The following is a 15665-nucleotide window of genomic DNA, read 5'->3' as shown; positions in this document are numbered from 1 at the left end:
CTTAGTTGTCAGGTTGCAAGATTGTTTTAAGTTTCTAAATCTCAGAAGTAAAAAGAACATGTGAGTGGCTGAGACCGTAGTTTGACGAGTATGAGTTCACAAGACACTATGTCATCAGGTGGTCAAATGCACTTTTAGAGGGATCTCATGCACCACATAACCAGCACATGTCACATCGCTCGCTAGTATCCCGCGTTAGTTCTTCTTTAGCCTTCTGGAAGTGATTTCTGGCAATCCTCTGAACCCGATCTTTGCTGACATGCAATACATTCAAGAATGTCTTTTGGCAGACCTGAATGTGAAACTGTTCTGTATTAGCAAGTTTTATATACCTTCCCCAACAAGAGCAATATTTTCGGTCATCTAAATACACTCTATTCACAGCACAAAACTGTATGAAAGACTAACACAGTTCAAGAACAACTCAGAGTGGAAAGACTGGCATAAAACGCGGGTAAACTGTAGCGTGAGTCACGTGCTGAAATTATCCATTCCTATTGGTTGATTGTATATGGACCGGGCGAGTTGGCCGTGCGCGTAGAGGCACGCGGTTGTGAGCTTGCATCCGGGAGATAGTAGGTTCGAATCCCACTATCGGCAGCCCTGAAGATGGTTTTCCGTGGTTTCCCATTTTCACACCAGGCAAATGCTGGGGCTGTACCTTAATTAAGGCCACGGCCGCTTCCTTCCAACTCCTAGGCCTTCCCTATCCCATCATCGCCATAAGACCTGTCTGTGTTGGTGCGACGTAAAGCCCATAGCAAAAAAAAAAAAAAAAAAAAAGGATTGTATATGGCGAGTTTTGGAATGACAAGCGGCGTGGATAAGGCGAGTTATGGAACAATAGCCTAAGTTTGGTGACAATTTCTATGGGAAAAGGCGAGTTTTGGTGCTTAATTTTGTGATAGAACTGTCACAAACATCAAAACATCACCAAGAAGGCAATGCTACCTCTAACTCATTTTTTTTTTTAAATGGATAAGACGAGTTTTGGAACGGACCGCCTCACTTGTAATAATAATAATAATAATAATAATAATAATAATAATAATAATAATATTGGTTCTAGGAAATAACTGCATATTTTAATTTTGAAATCACAGTCACATACCATAATGGCCCAAACATGCAGTCTATCATACAACACCAGTCATGCGAAAAGGTCAGCGGTGTTCAGAAGGAAATCTCTGCAAGCAGTTTTAAATTTCATTCAAGTCTTACAGTTCCTAACATCAGCTGGAAGTGTATTACAAAGTCACGACCCAGTCACAACGAAGGATTTATTGTACTTAGAAGAGGTTAGAAAATTAAATTTCAAAGACATGTATAAAGGTGCATCTAGAGTTCAATATACTGACATCAGTATATGTAACTTTCGCCGCTCTTTGGGTTTCAGGCAGGAAAGAGCTTTGTAGCTAGGAGTTTCGTGAGAATCGTAACTCAAGTTGAAAGCAAACTGAAGAGTTCAATGGTCGTTGCAAGTTTCATAGTTTGATCACTAGTTGCATCGATGAGGACCATGTCGCAACAGTCGAGTATTGGTAGTATGAGTCTCAATAAGTTTTTTCCTCACGTTTTGAGTCAATATGTCCTTAGGCCGTTTTAGTGGGTGTAGCATCGCGTACATCTTTCTGCACGTACATATATGTGCAGACCAGTCAAGATTTTTAGTCAGTCATACCAAGGTTCTTCACTGATATACTAAATAGAATTACAGTTGCATTTAAAGTCACTGGAGGAATAATGTGGCTTTTAGACAGGAAACTCAATCCCTGTATATCGATTATAATAACTTGGGTCTTTTTGGGGTTGAGAAGGAGAGCGTCATCACAGAGTTGCTGAGTTGTTGCAGGTTGGTGCTTACATCTCGTATCATTTTCAATATATCTTTAATACCAGCTTGACAGTAAATTTTTAGTTCATCTGCATAAAGGTGATATCTATGGAAGGGAAAGAAAGTTCTGAATCCATCTGTTATTCTCCAGATTTGGTCAAAGGTAAACTTACAGATCTTAGGTGTTTGTGATGTTCTGGTTAGTTTCAAAGGAAAAAACTCAATAGTTACCATTACTAATCATGAAAAATGATGAACCTAGCCTGTTTGGTTGCAGTTGATTTGACTTCTCTAATATTTCGGTTTCCAAAAATAATTTAGATTCAGTGCTATTGGCTCTACGTCGCACCGACACAGATAGGTCTTATGGCGACGATGGGACAGGAAACGGCTAGGAGTGGGAAGGAAGCAGCCGTGGCCTTAATTAAGGTACAGCCCCAGCATTTGCCTGGTGTGAAAATGGGAAACCACTGAAAACCATCTTCAGGACTGCCGACAGTGGGGTTCGAACCCACTATCTCCCGAATACTGGATACTGGCCGAACTTAAGCGACTGCAGCTACCGAGCTCGGTTAGATTCAGTGCAGTGATGTCCCAACTCAAATGAAGTTCTTAGAAAACATTCTCTCTAAACAAGTAGTCCTGTTCAAGGTGAAACTTGTACACATTGTAATCGCAGAGAACACAAACCTATATTTAAGAGTTACAGACCAGTGCCATTTGTTATTCAATCAAAAGTAGAAGCAGCCTTATGGAATATGGTGGAGGAAGAAATATTGGTATCTACAGAGCAATCAATTGTTCCAGTCTTAAAAGGGAATGGAGAAATAAGAATATGAAGTTATTAGAAAATATTCTCTCTAGACAAGTAGTCCTGTTCAAGGGGAAACTTGTACACATTACAAAGTAACTCTTAATAAATGGTCATTAAACTGGATATTTAACCCCCTGCTGTACATCAGTGAAATGTTAGCTAAGTTGTTGGGTAGTCAGTGGTTTGCAAAGATTGATCTTGAAAAGGCCTATCTACAGATACAAGTTCATGAAGAATCATTGAAGATTTTGACCTTGAATACAGTGAAGGGGCTTTTCAGGGTAATGAGATTACCTTTTGGCGTATAATGAGCACCAGCGTATTTCTAGCAGTTGATGGAAACCTTACTTAATAGTATTCCAGGCGTGGGTTTTTGTTTTTGTTTTTTTTTTTTTTTTTTGTTTTTTTTTTTTACGTCACACCGACACAGATAAGTCTTATGTTGACGATGGGACAGGAAAGGCCCAGGAATGGGAAGGAAGCGGCCGTGGCCTTAATTAAGGTACAGCCCCAGCATTTGCTTGGTGTGAAAATGGGAAACCATGGAAAACCTTCTTCATGGCTGCCCACATGGAGTTCGAACCCAGTATCTCCCGGATGCGAGCTCACAGCTTTGCGCTCCTAACCGCACAGCCAACTCGCCCGGTCGTTGTGTATTTGGATGATACTCTCATCAAGGGAGCTTCAGGAAAACAACATTGGCATTCTTGGTGTTGAGAAGGTGGCAGTTGTGGGCTTATGGTGAATCTGAAGAATTGTGAATTTGCAATCAAATCAGTTGAATATCTTGGTTTCAGAAAAAATTCAAATGGTACACACCCCACAGAAGAAAAGGTAAAAGCTGCCACAAAAATCGTTCGGAATTAGTCTTTGTTTAGGTCCACAGAACTTGTACGATAGATTCTTGCCGAGGTAGTGGAACCTCAAGTCACATTTAACTGAGTCAGCACTGGAAAGTATGAAAAAAACATATGGTGCAATGTAGGTGCTGTATTTTCTCATCAACTGGCGGATGGATCAGAGGAACCTATCACATTTAGCTCAAGAAATATGCAACCATGTGAATGAAATTATTCACAATAGGATAAAGAAGCATTAGCAATTATGTTCGGCGAGAACAAATTTCACCACTATATTGGGGGACGCTTTACGACTATTATAAAAAAAGCGGTCACCTCCGTGCAGGCCATGAGGGCCCTTGGAGGAGTGGAAGGTAAAGGCTTCCCCCATTGTTAACCTCAGCACGTGATGGGGTAGAGTGGTTGGCTCTACACTCGGCCGCCTTTGCTCCCAGGAATTAACCTGGTACTCATTTTTTGTGTAGGCTGAATGAACCTCAGAGCCATATGCACCTCCGGAAGTGGAAATCTCATTTCTTAAATTTTACGACTTCCTAACGGGGAAAGTCATAAATGAGATTACTAACGGGGATTCAAATCCACGTCCTTCTGGGCGAACCGAGCACGCCTTTACCGCCTCGGCCAGACAGCCCCTTTTACGACTATTATCAGCTTGTGAAAATTTAAATTTATAATTCCACCTTTACAATACTGTAACAGTCTTTATTGTAAAGACTACATTAGACTAATAGTTGATACTTTTTGACAATACGGGCTCTAATATGAAATTTAATAGTGCAATTATGACAGATCACTAAGCACTGCTAGGTTTACTACAAAACAGAACGTCATTACCAGATGTGTTGTCTCCAAGAATCCTGCGTTGGGCTTTGACTTTAGGAAACTTGACTCGGTTTGAGTATCGTCCTGGATCAAAGCATCAAAATGCAGATGCTTGCAGTAGATGACCATTGCCAGATTTAGGATCAGCTCTCCCTAAAACAGCAGGTGTCTGTTCGAGGAAGCTCCACCAGACTCTCCACTAACAGGCACATGGATAGCGAAAGCTACAAAGAATGACTTGCTTGGAATTACTTCTTGGAACAGTCGGCAGCGCTGAAGATGGTTTTCCGTGGTGTCCCATTTTCACACCAGGCCACGGCCGCTTCCTTCCAACTCCTAGGCCTTTCCTATCACATCATCGCCATAAGACCTATCTGTGTCGGTGCGACGTAAAACCACTAGCAAAAAAAAAGTAATGGATCTGCCTGTGAATCAGTCATCAGAGTTTACGGCGCTGAAATCTTGACAGGCAGCCCTATCAGTACATGGAGTTTGCTTCCTTTCGGATAATCGGGTTGTAGTTCTGAAGAAATGCAGGACTGAGATACATGAACTTTTTCATAAGGTTCACCAAGGGATCTCTAAAACCACAACCTTCGCACTGTTACGTTCGATGGCCTGATATGGATCAGAATATTGAGTTTATGATAGGAAATTGCCCACAGTGTGTGAAAGGATGGAGTGAACTTCCAAAGGCCAAACTTATTCCTTGGGAAAGAACTTCAAAGCCTTGGTCCTGATTACTTCCGGACTTCTGTGGATCAACAAATGAGCATACCTTTTTGATCTTAGTGGATTTTTACTTGAAGTGGCCAGAGGTTCGTGAAACAGAGGGGATGACAGTTTCCACAATAATAGATTTCCTATGAAATGCATTTTCCACTCATGGAGTTCCCAATGTTTTAGTGTCTGATAATGGCACAGCATTTAAATCACATGAATTACAAACATTCCTTGAAATGCATGGAATAAAATATACTGCCCCGTATCACCCAGCAAGTAACGTTCTGGCAGAAAGAATGGTACAGACAGTGAAGGGCCAGTTAAAAGTTCATCTAATTTGAAATGGGAATTGACCATCTGCACTACACCATCTGCAGTAACTAGTCTCACACCTGCCGAGATGCTGTTGTCATTGTTTGAGGACGATTTTGGATAAACTTCACCCAGACTCGACAACAACTGCTGAAGTGGAGAAGCCAATATCAGCGAAAGAAAAGACAAATCAAGACCTGAGATGCATTGAAATAGGAGATTCAGTATATTTCCACGATTATGGCAATAGAAATAACTGGTTACCAGGCAAACATTTTTTTACTCTAATACAATATACAATTCGAATGTTTGTCCAACCCTTGTCCCATTTCCCTACGGGGTCGGGTATAAGGCGAGATGAATCTGTCGTGGCGGGTTTTTGACAGGATGCCCTTCCTGACGTCAACCTCATCAGAGGAGTTAATGAGATGAAATGAATGATGTGATATATGATAGTAGGGAGAGGGTGAAACCCAGTGCCGGCACATAGCCTACTCCTGTCAAATAGCACCAAGGGGTCTGCTCAAGGCTTAACGTCTCCATATGGGCACTGCGGAGAGGTTTGGAATTTAATCCAGGCTTTTGGCATATAATCTAGTGATTAGAAATTGTATACCACCACCTCCCCTACCCTGCCGTCCAACATTCTGATGGTGAAATTTTTTTTCCACCAACGGGACTCGAACCGGCTAACCTCGGTGTCATACCCTTTAGACTTCAGCGCCTTAACGATCATGGCCACCAGGCGAGCAATATACAATTCGAATGAAGGAACTGAAATTCGTAGACATACAAACCAACTCAGGAGCAAGAAAGAAACCACAAATTCTGCAGATGAGAGCGAGGTGGAAGAGATTATGCTGAAACAAGTTTGACCTATTTCAAGAGACTATGCTACAAGAAAAGATGATGAGGTGGCTGGCTGTATCTCCACCACCACAAGTAGAAGAGCAGGCAGTTGGTTGTGAAGAGGTGGCCCTCATCGTCCCAGTGTCTTACAGCAGAACAGGGAATGACTCTGCTGGAGTGACAAGTCTGATGTTCCAATTGACAGTGCAGACCTCCTAGTTGACTCGGAGACTTACGAGATAACCAGAACGAAGAAAGGGGAAAGAAATGTCCAAGAAGATCATAGGAGCCTTAACACGAACCGCTACCTAGAGGGCCAAGACTATGAGTTCCAAGAGAAGAATTAAAACCGTGCGAGGTAGAGTAGGAGATTCTCTGCTTGTCTAAGAATGCTGAATTGCATGTATGAATTTGGTTAGTAAATATACAAGTACTTACTGCTAAGTTATAACATTTTATGATAAGGAAAAATGAAACTGGTGTGTATGTTACATTATTTCATACCATGTCAGATTTTTCATTACTTTAATTTACAGAGCTTCCCAAAGAGAGCAGTAATGGCATTGATTACACAACCTTACTCACAAGGAAGCAATATACAAAGGACTTCTTTGGTGATGACCCACCACAGATTTCAAAGTTGATAGTCACGGTAAGTATGTTTATTAATGGTTATGAATTTCATGTTTTTGGTCCGTATTGAACTGAGAATAATATATAAGTAATAATAATAATAATAATAACAACGTAAACGTTTCCACCTCTTCAATACTAAAATATTCAACCCTCTACCCTTCCAGCCTTTGAAATGTGGCACCGGCTTGAGACATCACAGGGTCGCTGACTGGGTACTACCCACAGAGATATCTTCGGATATTATAAACTAACCTTAAATTTATTATGCAGGAAGGATAAAGAGAAGAAAATAAAAATTAAATAAAAATCTGAATGAGAACCTTTATAAATACAAATTTATTTAAAGAATAAACTTTGGCAAAGCAAATACCCCTATACAAATCAACAAAATCTTCGGACCAAATATTTTACATCATACTTGACATCACTCGACTCATGTAAATTATGTTTAAATTTCATTACCATTTATTATAAGGCACTCATCACGCCATCATTTGTTACGAATTTCGACAATGTAAATTACCAAATAATATTTATAACCTTTGTCAACTCCGACTATAAAGTATCAACAGCATGACTCATAAAATTCAAATCTTCTTCCAAACACATTAATTTTTGATTACTATTACCTCTCATTTATTTTTACCAACTCTACTCCAATACCTCCAATTTTAATTCAATTCCATTCCACTCATATTTGGTTACCACCATATTTCAAATTTATCAATAATTTTAAAAAAATTATTATAATAATTTACCATCATAACCTTCGTTAATTCGTCAGAGTGACCTTTGAAACGTTAATATACAACCAAAACTTCTTCCATTCATTCTTTGAATAAATAAATTCGTATTTACTCTCCATACCTTCAAATTACTTCATCACTATATTATAAACCTTGTAATTACAATTACTAATTATCAAATTATTTACTTGATTACAACCCTCCATTCTGAAATGTATGAGGCTATGTAAATTCGTTAAGCCCAACATCCGCCGTGTAATTCATGAACTCATCATTTTAATTAATTAAATTCATTATAATTCACTAAATTCGTGGTTATCATGTCATAATTGTTACCTCTAAGATCATAAAATTATCTAATTACATTTTGTAAGATCTGGTAATTTAACCCAATTTTTGATAAATCATTAAATTATTTATCTCAAATTTTATATAAAATAATCCCTATTATTATTTGAGTCCGAAACTATTTTACTTATTCTTTCTCAATACCATCCTCCACTCGCATAAATGCTGATAATATGGAACGCACGCGCGAAATCGAAAGTAACCCTGACATAAATAAATTAAATTAATTCACTGATTCATTTAAAATTATAAATACCCCGCATATACATAATCAGCTGTTTTATCATACACAAAACATATGCCTACTCTGTAGCAAGAAACCTACACTACAATGGTAATACTCAACTTAACCTACACTGATTCTACAAACAATGGGATAGAACCTCATTGTCACAAGTATAAACAACCAACGTGAACTGAATTCAACATCGCAAGAAATATTACAACTGCAAACCAGAATTTGCATTGCTCACACACTGAAGAACATATAACATGAACAAAAACACAACATAATTCCAATCATATAGTCACAGGGAAAATCATTATTCACTGACTCGGCTGGGCATCGAACTCCGACCATCAGTATGGCATCATTACAGTGACCTATCATTATACTCGCCACAATGAACTGTCACGAAGTATATCTATTATTATTTAATTTTAATGTGCTGTCCTAAGTTCCACAAAACAGAATTATCTTACGAATAACTGTAATATTTTTACTTGTAAGACCCTGGCAAGGCTGTCTGATTTCCTCTAATACACAGCATGCCGACCTGGGCAACTACACTTATCTCAAGTGCCTTACTCATTTCGTTAACGCGGCATTTCAATCCGTCCGCACTCAATATTTCTCTCTCTCTCCGCTCTAATGAACTCATATGTTTCCTCCAAAATCATCTTTCGTATCCTTGCTTTCTGTGCGAACAGTAACTAATTATATATATAACACTCTCAATGCATCTTATTTGTTCCATATCTCACGTATATAATTCTACATTTCTCACTCAACATTATCAGAAACGCGTATATCACTATGCCGGTATTTATTCATATATGGCGTTACACAATCTCATTGGTTCGACCCCTGCGGTTGGCATTTTGTGTCTTAGAGGCCCTACTTCAACACTGGCTAACTACATCTCGGATAAATTATACGATGAAACCTATTCCCTACAGCACATTTCTCATTCACTGGTTACCAATACACGTTACTTACTGATGACATGCATTTCAAATCCCACTGTAATGTGCCAGAATAACCAAGGTTCGAATCTTTGGTCAATGAAATTTTTCTCGACGAACTTTTTGTCATGCGACATGCCAGGTTAATCTATCTACTCCCTTTGACTAATACCTTACTGATGCCTCCTAAATCACATTACAGTGGAACCTCGATTATCCGTTCCCGGAAAATACGTTTTCCCGGAATATGCGTTCAAATTACGCGGTCCCGCGAACATCGTAATTAAATCACGTTGTAAAAGTCCCGCATTATCCGTTCCTCGAAGAAACGATTTCCCGGATCAACCGTCCAGAAATTCCAGTCCCATCAATGCTAAATCCTCTATCAATCGTTTTTTAATAAACTGTATCTCACGAAAGGACAGCTATGGAATATTTATGGATCACTGCGATAATTAAAGCAAGTAAGGCCTACTGTACCGGTACTGGAAAAGCAGTCGGCGGTGAACTTGCATAAGGGACCATCTTAGCATCGCATTCGGGTGGTATTGTTTAGAGAATCTCGGAAAATCATAAACCAGGGAGTGGCCACAACAATTGCAAGGAGACACGGCGCATTTCGACAGCTCTGCTTGAAGACAGAACGAGTTTCGTCAAATGTTCGCACTTATAAAACGTCTATATTATGTCCAGGGTTAGATGTTTATATTTTGACATTTTTTCGATCGTACTGCCGAATAGGTTTTCGGCACTTTCCTCAGGGCACTGCAGAGTAACTGGGCTTTCAGGCAGGAATCGAAACTGCTCCTTCTTAACGCAAATTCAGTATTTTTGATATTATCGTACATAATTATGTTAGCGAGACCAAAACGGACGTTGCACCTTACATTTTAAAAAAAGAAAGCCATGGGAGGTCTTGGGATTGCCTATTACTGTTTAGGTTCTAATGTAAGACTGGGAATTTTACGTTTTCGTGTTAAAATACCAAAAACCGCAGTCGTTTTATTTGCGCACGTTACATTTTAAATGGTTGGTATCATTTCAAACTCGTACTGACATGAGCAGTGAGCGCGCTTTCCAGATGACCTCAAGGTCACGAATAACCGTAATTTCTGAAGTTTTGATATTTCTTTTATCTTTCCAATTTGATTGGATTTGTGACGCGCATAATTGAATTTAATGCATTCGAGAACTTTTAAGAATCGATACATACATTCGAAACCATGTTTTCGAGTTGAACATAACCTTTAAAAGTCGATGTAGGCCTAATTTGCGCGGTACGAGATTTCCAGAAACTGACTACGAACAGTATACCGGAGACCAAATTAAATGAAAGATTAAGAAATGAACGGATTTCGCCATCATTTTGGGTGCTTTTGTATCTAATGAGCTTTATTTTATTAGATGAGAGAATTAAAAACTACTTTTGGTCGATTGTCGTTTGGCTTGGCGTTGTTAGATTTATCGAAGAGTTTGGCTAGCGTAATCAAAGTTGCTGAACTGAAAGACGTTTTCACGGGAAAATGACGAAGATTCTCCTATAAAGTTGAATATAAAGTATCGAGATTTTGAACTCGCGTACCGGTAATTAATGCACTTTCGCGGTCTAACATGCCCGCCTCTCATCCAGAGGGCCCGGGTTCGATTGCGACCAGGTCAGGCAATTTTACCTGGATGTAAGTCTGGTTCCAGGTCCACTCAGCCTATGTGATTACCTTTAATTTTGGAGCTATCTAATGGTGAGATGGCGACCCCGATCTACAAAGGCAGGAATATCGGCCGAGAGGATTCGTCGCACTGACCATGCGCTCCTCGTAATCTGCAGGCCTTCGGGCTGAGCAGCGGTCGCTTGGCAGAAAGTCCCACTGGGGCTGTAGTTTGGTTTGGTTTAAGAGTTTTTGTAAGATTATAATTATACATATTTCATTTTTGTGATGTTTAGCCAAATTGTTGATGGTTTTCATTCATTCCCGGATTTTCCGTTTTCCCGTATTGTACGTTTCATTTTCATGGTCCCTCGGAAAACGGAGAATCGAGGTTTCACTGTAAATATTCACACACACACATGCTAGTATTTATCAGAAGATCGCGCACTAAGGAAAACCATATTTCACACACGTAATAGAAGATCATTATTTACACACACATATTATTTCCTCATTCGCGAAGACCATTTTGAACACACGCTATAATATCATAATATTTACTCCCCCTAGGCATCAGTATAAACTTATGACCTAAAAAATCTAACTATCCTTGCTACAGTACTTAAAAAGAAAATGAACGAATAATCGTGCATTAATTTATTTACAAGTTAACAGCTAATCATGCACATGCCAGATATAATGAATCAGGGTACTTATCGATTCGGCGACGCTCCATACTCAGCTCCACGGCTTCATGGTTTCAGGTCGGCCCCATGATGTACTTAAGCCATCATACAGGCGGCCTCAGTACCTGAACCGATACCTTTCTTCATAACCATGGTCTTCATTCTTGTGGCTTTAATGAATTCACACGACTTCACTTCTTAATACACTAAAATACATATAAACACAGATATAATTAAATTATTATAGCACATAAACACTTATTTACACTGGTAGTGAATACTTTGTCTCTGCTCTTTTCCGCAAGTTTAACACGTGGCACTGCAAAGCGTCCTTGCATCGATCTCGCTCCGGTCTTATTTTTTCAGTTAATATTGTAAAAATCGCCTTCCTGAGTTTAACCAGATTTTCGGTCGTTATTTAGTTGAAATACATAGTCTATCGGACCCGTAGTATCCTATCGACAACTAGTTAGTGGACTAGGAAATGCTGAAGATTAGGATTCCTCGTTAACCACATATGCGTTACGTCCGACACGTTCAAATTTCCGTAGCAGAGTGAGTCTCCTGAGCAGCACGCGTCTTCTTCATGCACGCCAGCTCCTGGATATGGAGCTCGGGGAACCCCATCAACAATGATGTAACATCCCGTCAACGTATGCCTGCATTCATTTATTCCAATAAATTATTGCAAATATGCCATCTTTAATTCTTGTTCTCAAAATAGTTTAATATTGTTTTTCACATTATCCCTTGGCGGATTTAATTAATTTTGGAGGTCATTCGTACGGCACCCATCTTTAATTTACCCCCATCATTCCAAACTTGCCACGCTGCTATTGGCTGCCTGAAAGTGCTGCCAACTTAAAACTGGTGACCTTGATCACACACCTCACGAAATATTCCAGTACTTCCCATTTCATCATCAAATGACCCTGACACGTGGAACTTATCTTTAAACCTGGGCAAGCGAAATGGCACCACACATCCGGACTATAATGAAACTGTGGTTCATTCCCTTATACATTTCTGTAATTTATAATATTTTAAAGACAATGCTATGAGCCAATTGGGCTCAATATATTCACAAAATTATAAATTACACGGTACTAGTTTCGACCCATCTAGGGGTCATCAGCCGTATTGAAGCAAAGATCTTTGTGAATATATTTTAGTATTGAAAAGGTGGAAACGTTTATGTTGTTATTATTATTACTTACATATTACTGTAAGTATGTTTATATCGTAGCTTCATATCCGTATTGATGATTCATACAAATGCAAAGAGGAGAACAACTCCACCTAATCAATACTTGTTTTTTTTAATTATTATTATTATTATTATTATTATTATTATTAAAAATACAGAACCGGTTTCGACCCTAGCGGGTCATCATCAGCTGGACATACATATACACATAATGCATTGTACAATTGCAAACATTACCATATCTAGAAAGGAATATCATGTGATGGTAACATGTCAGGTTGTACTCATGAGTAGGGCATTCGTCAAATTGGAAGTTAAGTATATGTTATCATGTTAACTTAAAACTAACATAAGTATACATAAAATAGAAACAACATATGCTTAAAACACTATCATGCTTGTGAATGTTCGAGTTTATGGCTTGCACTGTTTCTTAATTCTTCAGTTTGACTGCTGTCATTAAGTCTACTTGTCCACAACTGTGCATTATATTAAAAACTCAATGGCGTAAATTGTAATACGAGTTACATTTTAAAATACCAATATCTCATTTTCAAAATATTTTTTGTACCGAGCTCGATAGCTGCAGTTGCTTAATTGTGGCCCGTATCCAGTATTCGGGGGATAGTAGGTTCGAACCCCACTGTCGGCAGCCCTGAAAATAGTTTTCCGTGGTTTCCCATTTTCATACCAGGCAAATGTACCTTAATTAAGGCCACGGCCGTGGTTCTCGGCTGATTCCTTCCCCGACCTAGCCCTCTCCTGTCCCATAGTCGCCATAAGACATATCTGTGTCGGTGCGACGTAAAGCCAATAGCATAAAAATATTTTTGTCACCATATGTACACGAAGGATAAGAAACACTTTGCATCTCTAAAAGGTAAAATATTGACGTAGTGTGGATTCACTGAGGCTTGGACGGAAGTGTAGAAATTGCAGCTTACCGTATATAAAATCCAGTTGTTTACATTTAAAAAATGAGTCATAATGTCCTTTGCATTGATGTTGTGTTGCATTAAACCAGAGTGGAGGCTCGTCCTTTTTTGTAGTTGTGTGATATTGTAAGAATTATCTGTGAAAGATAAGAATAAGATGTGAGTGATACTGATATGTTGAAGGAATGTCTTAGGTCATGTGAGAGAATCTATACGTGTACTTACTGCTATTGTGGTCTTGAGGTTGTATATGGTTTGGGAGCACGTTGTGTACTACTTCGTGTTCGTCTCGGGCTAATGCCGTTTGCTGTGAGGGGAAGGGGCGGGAGGAGTGGCTGTTGAGGGGGTAGGGGTGGAGTCTGGCGCGTCTTCCGGTGGTTCTCTGGCGTGTGTCAAGTTTTGTTTATTGATTCTCTTGAGATAAGCATTTTTTAGGGATGAATGACTGTACATGAATGAATATACAACCTCAAGACCACAATAGCAGTAAGTACACGTATAGATTCTCTCACATGACTTAAGACATTCCTTCAACATATTAGTATCACTCCCATCTTAATCTTTCACAGATAATTCTTACAATATCACATGACTACAAAAAGGAGCCTCCACTCTGGTTTATTGCAACACAACATCAATGCAAACGACATTATGACTCATTTTTTAATGTAAACAACCGGATTTTATATACGGCAAGCTGCAATTTCTACACTTCCGTCCAAGCCTCAACTGAATCCACACTACGTCAATATTTTGCCTTTTAGAGATGCAAAGTGTTTCTTATCCTTCGTGTACAAATGGTGACAAAAATATTTTTAAAATGAGATATTGGTATTTTAAAATGTAACTCACATTACAGTTTAAGCCATTGAGTTTTTAATATAATGCACAGTTGTGGACAACTAGACTTAATGATAGCAGTCAAACTGAAGAATTAAGAAACAGTGCAAGCCATAAACTCGAACATTCACAAGCATGAAAGTGTTTTCATTTTGTAAGTTTTAAGTTCAGGAATATTCACTTTTCTTACATGCGTATTCGTGCATGATAATATATACTTCCAATTCGACGAATGCCCTACTCATGAGTACAACCTAACATGTTACCGTCACATGATATTCCTTTCTAAATATGGTAATGTTTGCAATTGTACGATTTGTTATATGTACAGTATATGTATGTCCAGCTGAGGATGACCCACTACGGTCAAAACCGGTCCTGTATTTTTAATAATAATAATAATAATAATAATAATAATAATAAACAAGTATTGATTAGGTGGAGTTCTTCTCCTCTTTGCATTAAGTATGTCTATAACCAATGTCCTGCAGGATGTTGAGATGTGGGCAACATTTCACAATGTTGCATATAAAATTTATCAGTCATGATCGAGACAGCGTACAGTGCAGACATGTCAGTGGAAACGAGGAGTGAGAGATGGGAATAACGGCACATAGGATAAGGATAAGGATAGAATGTTAGAAAGGAGCAAGGTGGTGCTGGAGGAAGTGTTGAGCGGAAGGAGAGAGAGATAAAAGCAGCACTAAGGGGCTGCTCGAAATCATGATGTGCGCTGTGGTGATAGCAACGCTATTGGAGGTGAGAGGAATTGGAAAAAATAGTGTGTGCTAAAGGAAGCAAGTAAGGTAGAAGAAATTAAAGAAATGTTGCAGGAAGACCGAACCACACAAATAAGAGAGATGAAGGACCTAAAAATTTTTATAAAAGAAGTTGGTGGTGTAAACGATAAGATAGCGGACTTAGAAGAGAAAGTGGGAGGTTTGAGGGAGAAGGTGGTTGAATTGGAAGAGGAATTGGCAGAAATGAAGATATGAACAAGGCTGGTGATGCAGGAGTTAACAAAGAAGAATGTTTTTGTGTATGGAGTACCTGAGGATAAAAAAGAATCGAAAGTGGAGGTGGTGCTGAATGTGGTAGATATAATTGCAAATAAGATGGAAATGAACTTCTCAGAAGTGGACATTGATGATTTGTATCGAGCAGAAAGGAACAGTGGGAATAGGCCGGTGAAAATGAGATTGATTTCAACTCTGATGGTGGA

General features: G+C 39.0%; 1 protein-coding gene across 2 annotated transcripts in view; it reads left to right on the top strand.

The window, feature by feature from the left end:
* The window catches only part of LOC136872724 (uncharacterized), a 201091-nt gene that overhangs the window by 131601 nt on the left and 53825 nt on the right, over positions 1–15665 (top strand). For both annotated transcript variants that reach the window (XM_068227512.1, XM_068227511.1), the window contains exon 7: positions 6751–6866. In XM_068227512.1, the coding sequence (XP_068083613.1) occupies positions 6751–6866 (116 nt within the window). The remainder of the gene's footprint in view (positions 1–6750; positions 6867–15665) is intronic.

The sequence above is a fragment of the Anabrus simplex genome, chromosome 4 (assembly GCF_040414725.1).
Source record: "Anabrus simplex isolate iqAnaSimp1 chromosome 4, ASM4041472v1, whole genome shotgun sequence".
In the NCBI taxonomy this organism is placed as follows: Eukaryota; Metazoa; Arthropoda; class Insecta; order Orthoptera; family Tettigoniidae; genus Anabrus; species Anabrus simplex.
Note: the sequence above shows the minus strand (reverse complement) of the source record. Positions and strands in the feature narration are given on the sequence as shown.